This window comes from Callospermophilus lateralis, chromosome 10 (genome assembly GCF_048772815.1).
Source record: "Callospermophilus lateralis isolate mCalLat2 chromosome 10, mCalLat2.hap1, whole genome shotgun sequence".
Classification (NCBI taxonomy): Eukaryota; Metazoa; Chordata; class Mammalia; order Rodentia; family Sciuridae; genus Callospermophilus; species Callospermophilus lateralis.
In genome coordinates, this window is record NC_135314.1 from 121865126 (window position 1) to 121873831 (window position 8706).

At 36.6% G+C, this 8706-nt stretch overlaps 1 protein-coding gene across 2 annotated transcripts in view; it reads left to right on the top strand.

Moving 5' to 3' along the window:
• The window catches only part of Pik3cb (phosphatidylinositol-4,5-bisphosphate 3-kinase catalytic subunit beta), a 134231-nt gene extending 126203 nt beyond the window's left edge, over positions 1-8028 (top strand). For both annotated transcript variants that reach the window (XM_077110355.1, XM_076867579.2), the window contains 3 exons: positions 4409-4554; positions 5608-5740; positions 6501-8028. In XM_077110355.1, the coding sequence (XP_076966470.1) occupies positions 4409-4554; positions 5608-5740; positions 6501-6638 (417 nt within the window). In that variant the 3' untranslated portion in view covers positions 6639-8028. The remainder of the gene's footprint in view (positions 1-4408; positions 4555-5607; positions 5741-6500) is intronic.
• The last annotated feature ends 678 nt before the right edge of the window (positions 8029-8706 follow it).

Genomic DNA, 8706 nt, shown 5'->3' on the forward strand with positions numbered 1-8706 from the left:
ACAGTATGCTGATTTTAGTTCTTTTGGGAAAATGCCAAGGAGTGGGATAATGGATCATATGAAAATTGAACCCAGGGCCTTGTATGTGCTAGGCAAGTGCTCTACCGCTGAGCCACAACCCTAGCCCTTGTGTTTCTTCTTTTGAGAATTTTTTATTTAGTTCTTTTGCCCACTTATTGGTTGGGTTTATTTGAGGTTTTTTGTTTGTTTTATTTTTGATGTTAAGTTTTTTTAAGGTCTTTATATATTCTGAATATTAATCCCCTATTAGAGAATCTGCTGACAAAGTTTCTCTCCCATTCTATAGGTTCTGCTTCACATTCTTAATTGTTTCCTTTTCTGTACCGAACTTTTTTGTTTGTTTTTTTATTTGTTTTAATTAGTTATACATGACAGTAGATTGCATTTATACACTTTGATATATCATACATAGATGGGATATAATTCCTCATTTTTCTGAGTGTACAGTTGCAGAATCATATTGGTCATATAGTCACATATATTCATACAGTAATGTCTGTTTCATTCTACTATCTTTCCTATCCCCATATTCCCTCCACTCCCACCATTTCTAGGTGTCCCTCAATAGATGAGTAGATAAAGAAAATGTGGTATGATATACTCATTGGAATATTACTCAGTTTTAAAGAAGAATAAAATTATGACATTTGCCAGTAAATGGTTGGAGAATATTATGCTAAGCTAAATAAGCCAATCCCACAAAACCAAAGACGGAATGTTTTCTCTAATATGCGGATGCTAATTCACAATAAGCAGGGGCCACTAGGGAAGAATAGCATTACCTTAGATGTTTGTTTTGATGGCATCCCACTTATTGATTTTTGGTTCTGTTTCTTATGGTTTGGGGGTTTTGATAAGAAAGTCTGTGCACCAATATGAGGGAGTGTTGACCCTATGTATTTTTCTGGCAGTTGGCATGGTTTCTGGTCTAAGTCTTTGATCTATTTTGATGTGACTTTTGTGTAAGATGAGAGATAGGCATCTAGTTTCTACATAGAGCTATTCAGTTTTCCCAGCACCATTTGTTAAAAAGCCTGTATTTTCTCCAAAATATATTTTTGGCACCTTTGTCAAATATCAGATGGCTGTAATTATGTGGATTTTTGTGTCTTCTATTCTGTTCAATTAGTCTGCATGTATATTTTTATGCCAATACCATGGTGTTTTTTGTTACTGTAGCTCTGTAGTATAATTTCAGATCAGGAGTTGTGATGACTCCTGCATCACCGGTCTTACTCAGAATTGCTTTGGCTATTGTGAGTCTATTATTCTTCCAACTCAATTTAAGAATTATTTTTTCTAATTCTGTGAAGAATGTCATTGGCATTTTGATGGTGATTGCATTGAATTTGTATATTGCTTTTGATAGTATGGCCATTTTGACAATACTAATTCTGCCTATCCAGGAACATAGGAGGTCTTTCCATCTTTTAAGTTCTTTAGTTTCTTTTCTTACATCAGTGTTTTATAATTTTCATTGTAAAGTTCTTTTACCTTCCTGGTTAAATAAATTCTCAAGTTTTGTTTTTTGGTTTTTTGTTTTGTTTTCTTTTGGTTTTGGTTTTGGTTTTGAGATTGTTGTGAATGGGATGGTTTCCTTTATTTCTTCCTTGGCTGAACCACTGTTGGAGTATAAGAAAGCTTTTGATTTATGGATATTGAACTTGTATCAGGCTACTTTGCTGAACTCATTCATAAGGTCTAGAAATCTTCCCTTGGCAACTTTTAGGTCTTCTAGACATAAGATCATGTCATTGGCAAACAGAGATAGTTCGACTTCTTTCCTATTTGCATCACTTTGATTTCCTTCTCTTGCCTGATCACTGGCTGTTGTTAAAGAGCTATTATTGAGAAAGAGTGATAAGGTGAACAACTTTGTCTTGTTCCTAATTTTAGAGGAAATACTTTTAGTTTTTTCTCCATTCAGTATGAGGTTGGCTTTGGATTTGTCATAAGTAGCTTTTATGATGTTGAGGTAAGTTCCTTTTATCCCTCTCCAACATTTTTAACATGAAAGGGTGCTGGATTTTATTGAAGGCCTTTTTTGCATCTGTTGAGATGATCATGAGATTCTTGCCCTTAATTCTGTTTAAGTGGCAAATCACATTATTGATTTGTTTATATTCAACCAACCTTATATCTCTGGAATGAAACCTACTTGACTGTGGTGTATTATCTTTTTTATATGTTTTTGAATGTGATTTGCAAATATTTTATTAAGGATTTTTGCATCTATGTTCATCAGATATATGAGTATACAGTTTTCTTTCATCAATGCATCTTTAGTTTTGGTACCATGGTTATACTTACTTCATGGAATATATTTGGGACTGTTCCCTCTCTTTCAATTCATGGAATAATTTGAGAAAGATGGTGTTAATTCTTCTTTTGAGGTCTAGTAGCACTCAACTGAGATTCCGTCTGTTCTTGAGTTTTTGTTTTTGGAAGGCTTTTAATTGCTGTTCAGTTTCATTATTTTATATTGGTCTGTTTAGGTTTTCTGTGTCTTTATGGTTCAATTTTGGCAAGTCATATGTGTCTATAAATTTGTCAGTGTCTTCTAAATTTCCAGTTTATTGATTATAATATTTCAAAATAGGTTCTGATGATTATCTCGATTTCAGAAGGCCAGTGGTAATATCTCTTTTTTCATTTCTAATTTTATTGGTTTGGGTCTTCTCTAGAATAGGGTCTAGAATTTGGATCTTCTCATTTGAATAGATCTTTTGGGGGGTCCTATAAGCCTCCAGTATGTGGATCTTTGTTTCATTTCTGATATGAGAAACGTTTTCTCTAACTATCTCATTGAAACTGTTCTCAATGCTTTTAGCTTGTATCTCCCTGTTCTCTTCCATCCCAACAATTCTCAGATTTGATCTTCTGATGTTTTTCCAGAGTTTTTGTATATTCTGATCATGTTCAATAATTTTTTCCCTGTATTGCATTCTATGTACTCAAGTTCATATACCCTGTTTTCAAGGGCTAAGGTTTTATTTTCTATGTAATCTAATCTGTTATTGTGTCTTTCATTTCTGATTGGTTTCTGGTCACTGATTTCTTTTCATTGTTTCTATTTCTTTAATGAAGTAGTCATCATTTCCTGTTTGCTATCTCAATTCATTCCTTAGATCTTCTTTTACTACATTGAACATTTTAATACTCATTTTTTATAACTTTTCTCTAGGATTTCATCCATTTCAGTATCAGTGGGATCCTTTATTGGGGTATTGTGAATTTTGGGAGGAGATTTTTTTTTTTTCATTTTTTCTAATGTTTTCTTTCAAAGGCTGTGGACTTGTGCATCAATTTAGATAGATTTATCTTCTTCTTTTTTTGCCCTTAATTCTGTTTAAGTGGCAAATCACATTTATTGTTTTTTGTAATTATCTTTTTTGTTCTGGGGCTTCTCATTTTTGATATATGAATAAATGTCAAGGAGTGTGGGATGTGAGTTTCCTCTGGTTGTTCTTCCTTGGGTTCTTGTTGGTTTGGAGTTTTTGTCTCCTCAGTGTTCTGAGTTGGAGTAATGTTAAGGCTCAGGCAGGGCTAGATTATGTGTGGAGTAAGTTTCACTGTTGTTTGGTTCAGGTGTATTTCTCAGCAGCAGGATCTCTAATCTTGGGGTGAGGATGGATTTGCTTGTCAGTAGAGTACCCCTCAGTTTAATCCCCAGTACTGCAAAAGCAAACAACCCCAAAAAACACTGAATGCCAATTTAACCAGAATCTACGACAGTGTGCTATATTCTGTAACATTATAGCACAGGGTACTAAATCTTTATTTTCCATAAGAATAGTAATCTAAAATTAGAAAGTAAATATAAGTATAAAAATAATACTTAGAAAAATGGAAGCAGATACCAGGGAAAATGTGTGTAAGCATGGGGAGAAAGTACCTTCTGAGTGGTAGCGCTTAGGGTAAAGGAGGTAGTGGGGCATGTTTGTGCTCTTTGTTTTGTTTTCTAGAACTATTTGGCATTTTAAAAATCACTCATGTTGGGCTGGGGCTGTAGCTCGGGCAGAGCACTTGCCTTGCATGCGTGGGGCATTGGGTTTGATCTTCAGCACCACATAAAAATGAACAAATAAAATAAAGGCATGCTGTCCATCTAAAACTACATTTTTTTTAATCACGCATGTTTATTATTTGGGTGAATTTTTCTTTTAAAGATTCTCCTTTCCCATTGGGTTTATGCAATTTAAGATCAGTGTTCTTATGGAAAGTAAAAGACCTAAGCGTGTTAAAAATACTCTTCCCAAGTGGCCCAGTGGGCTCTGCACAGAATGAGGGGTGGGTGTAGTGTATGGGAGTTGAGGGCTACAGAGATCTTGCCTTTCTTGTTTTTCTCTAGAAAAATGAGAGAAATTAAATCCCATTTGATTTTCAGCTCTTCCACATCGACTTTGGACACATTCTGGGAAATTTTAAATCTAAATTTGGCATTAAAAGAGAGAGAGTGCCTTTTATTCTTACTTATGATTTCATTCATGTCATTCAACAAGGAAAAACAGGAAACACAGAAAAGTTTGGCCGGTGAGTATTGCCTTCCTGTCAAAACTAAACATGTCTGGCATTTTGTCATCTGACCAGCAGAGTAACATTTGCTAACTGAGTTTGGGTCTGGGAGATATTCAGACAATAACAGGAGGCTTTGGGGTGGAGGAGTTTGCTTGTCAGATCCTTGTGCCAGTTCAGAAATGTTCAGGAAAAAAACAAAATGATAGAAATTTGAAATAAGTTACTATGTTTGACTCCAAGAGTATATCACCTTTTATCTGTTTCAGAAAATTATCTGGAGCTATTCAGATATTTGACAGTAAGATGCTGAGAGAACAGGAATTATAGATTTTACTCTCATTGTACGTAGAAAGTAGTGAGGAGTCTGGGTTCTGGGAGAGACTTCATAATCTATTCCTTTCCACTTGTGTGTTCCTAAACACATTACTTGTCTTTCTATCTTTGTTTCTTTAATCTCAAAATGTAGACAAAAGTAATTAAAGTTCAGGGCTGTTGTGGGGATTAGAGTATAAAATACAGACAGAATCCCAGTTTCTGTCCTGTTTTTTTCTGTGGCAAAATAAGGGGCATAGGAATGGATGGTCCCTTTGAATTACTGTCTTGAAGAAGAGAAAGGGAAGGCAGATTACAGGGAGGAGCATGCCAGGCACAGACACTGGTGTGGGGTGGAGGGGGCACACGTTAAAGAGATTAGTCTCTGGAGTAAAACCGTATAGGCAGAATCCAGAATTGTGTTCAGAAACTCTCATGGATTATAGTTATCACTTGTTTAATAATCAGTTCTTGTGTTCATGGAAAGTAAACAGCCTGCATTGTTACATTGCCTTTTATCATAGAATTTCAATTTAGTTGTGGTTTTTATTTTTTTTAAGATATGCATGATTTTAGAAAACTCATTTTATATAAATTTTAGTCCTAGGAAAATATTCACGGAAGGAAAAATCAGCAATGAACTTTTATTTCAGTAGAAATGCCCCAGTTCCAATAAAAAGTCTAACAATGTCTTCTTTCCTTTATGAAATGTGCTGTCTCCCCTCTAACACTGCTCATATGCTGCATCAACTGAAGGTTCCGCCAGTGTTGTGAAGATGCATATCTGATTTTACGCCGACACGGGAATCTCTTCATCACTCTCTTTGCACTGATGTTGACTGCAGGGCTTCCTGAGCTTACCTCTGTCAAGGATATACAGTATCTCAAGGTACAAACCCCTTCTCCTTGCATTTTGGTCTTTGTGGGCATGAAGGTCAGTAAGAGGTGTCTATTTCATTTAAATATTCCAAAGGGAGTAAAACAAAGCCCTTTCCTCAGATGGTCTTTAGCCAAGAGGAAAAGAATCTGGAAAGTTCACATGAAGGAGCAATTTTGAAAGTGGATCTTATAACCAGATGCTTTTCCCGTCAGTAGAAGGGGCATTCAAAAGACATGCTGGGCAGTGACCTTCTACCTACACTGTGGAAGACCAGAAAGTAGTTAAGCACCTTGCTTTTCAACAGTGTGCCTTTTACTTGCCTTAAGTCCTCTTACTGGAAAAGTACCTGAGTATCTTGTAATAATTATAAGTTAATTTCATCTTCAAAAACCCTTTGGTGAGATAGATGTGGTGGTGCACACCTATAAGTCCAGTGGCTCAGGAGGCTGAGACAGGAGGATTGCAAGTTCAAGGTCCGCGATATAACGAGGTCCTAAGCAACTTATTGAGATCCTTTCTCAAAATAAAAAGGACTGGAGGCGTAGGGGGCCTGGGTTCAGTTCCAAACAAAACACCCTTTGGTGAGGTCATCTTATCATGCTACCTTGTTATTTGTTCCCCATCCTGCAGACAATATCTAAGTAAAAACATGAGGTACTCTGCCTAATGTAGCTAGGGAAGACGAGGCCAAGCCAACTTCTTGCGAAGTTTGCTGTTTGCACCTCTCAGATGCGGATATAAAATCATATTTTTTCCCTTTCATTTTTAGGATTCTCTTGCCTTAGGGAAGAGTGAAGAAGAAGCACTCAAACAATTTAAGCAAAAATTTGATGAGGCGCTCAGGGAAAGCTGGACTACTAAAGTGAACTGGATGGCCCACACAGTTCGGAAGGACTACAGATCTTAACGATCAGCCTTTGCTCCTAATGTATTTGTTAGTTTTCTTTTTTGTTTTGCACTTGCACTAAATTGAATATGACCCTGCCAGAGATGTTATAAAGGGAATGAAATTTTGGAACTCAGTTAAATTAACAACACAGCATCCCACAAATCCTAATCTGGGAAATTCCCGATGACCACCCTCTGCTTTCTGAATGCTTCCAAGATTCATCATGAATATGAGTCAACATTATGGATAATCATTTCCTGCTGACTTTGCACGCCAAGGAATGCTACTAGGGATTGTTTGATGTCTCTCTCTCTCTCTCTCTCTTTTTTTTTTTTTTTAAGTGATTGGTACTTTACCAGAAAGATGTAAATACTTCTTTTCCAGTGTTGTGATCAAGTGTTATCAGTCAGGTAACAACTCTCCACACCTGGGGACTGGGAGCTATTCTTATTTTCCAAATAAGGCTTCAGAAAGTGGTGTCTTCCTTCCATTTTTAAACTGTATAAACTACAAATTATAACTTGAATTTATGATTATTTTTCAAAAGAAATCTTTTAAACCTGTGGAAACTCATAAATTCTTTTGTTAATATTTATTTACTATGATAGCATCATTCCAACCAGACTTGCTGAAAATCTACTGGTGAGGCAAATATATATGTATATATATATATATATATATATATGTATAAATATGCTGCATATATATATTTATAAAATTTCTAGTGGGAGTTCTATATAAAATGATGTTTCTTTGGTATTCTTCAGTCTGTGTTTTGAAGTTTAAAAAAAAGCAGAGCTTTTTCCTAAGTTACTTTTCAGTTAACTGTGTGATCCAGTTCTTCCAGCTGCTTCTGTAATGAGGCGCATATTAATACAGTTTTTATATGGTATCTATGAAAGAATTCACTTCATAGAGCTTAATACTTGAGTAAATGTATCCAAGAAAGCAAGCAAAGGAAAAAGAACCTATTTATGGGATAAACTTCAGACCTAAAATTCAGTATTTTAGTAAAATACCAGCTGTTCTTACTGTATTTATTAAAACTTGTATTAATGTGATTTTTTCAAGGATATTAATTCAAATTGAAATGGTTTCATGCCACATGGAAATGTCTTATTTATTTGTTGAGGTACCATATATGTAGGGTGCTAGGTGGCAAATAATGTTAATATGTGCAATAGGAACTACTGGTTTGAATGTGTAAATGGATGCTCTGAGTACTGGCAACATCCAGCAAAACTACTGCTCATTCTCCAAAGAATATTGGGAGCTCTCAGTCCTCAATAATGGGGAAGATAACTGAGTGCTCACCCTGTGACTGAGTTTTCTATAGGAATTTTATTAAAGATTGTTTAATTTTCTTGTCCTTCTTAATGTTCTCAGTCAAATAAATGGGTGAGCTGGTTTCTGGGATGTGTGGGGCCTCTTCTTTACAGGCTTCAGACCTTGGGAACTCGCCACTGGGGCTCCAAGAAATGACCAGTGCAGTAGCCCAGCCCACCCTCAGGGGCAGGCTGAGGCTTGGGACTTCTCTGCAACTTCTCTCCTTGCTGCTTAGCCTCAGCAGGCACAGTGTGAGAGGACTCCTGAACTCTGGTGGGGGCCTGTGTTGAGGAGGTGCCCTGATCAGGTGTCCATTTCTGGGAGGTACCCCAAGGTCTGAGAGAATCCCTCATCAGTTACTTTGCACTTGAGCCAATTCCAGATTACAGCTACTTTAGACTTCTTTCCTGGGACAGATGCTAGAGCAGGCCAGTTTCTTGATAACTAAGCTGAGGATAGGAGTTGGCCTCTGAACTCCCCATTTTCAAGGCTGATCCAGACTCAGAGTTCCAGGAATAAGTCTGTAGAAAGACAGGCTTGTTAACTGGCCATGGATCTTTGTCCAGTATTAATCAATCCACTCTTCACTCAATAGGCCACAACTCAGCAGCAGTTTAGAAGTAATGACCCAGGATGGCTCTTGACCCCCTCTCCCCTGTTTTGCCACACTGTCACCACCATATCCCAGAATAACCAGGATGATGTAGCCCAATAGCTGCTGAATATTTCAATGGTACTCCCTATATACTTGTTCAATTGC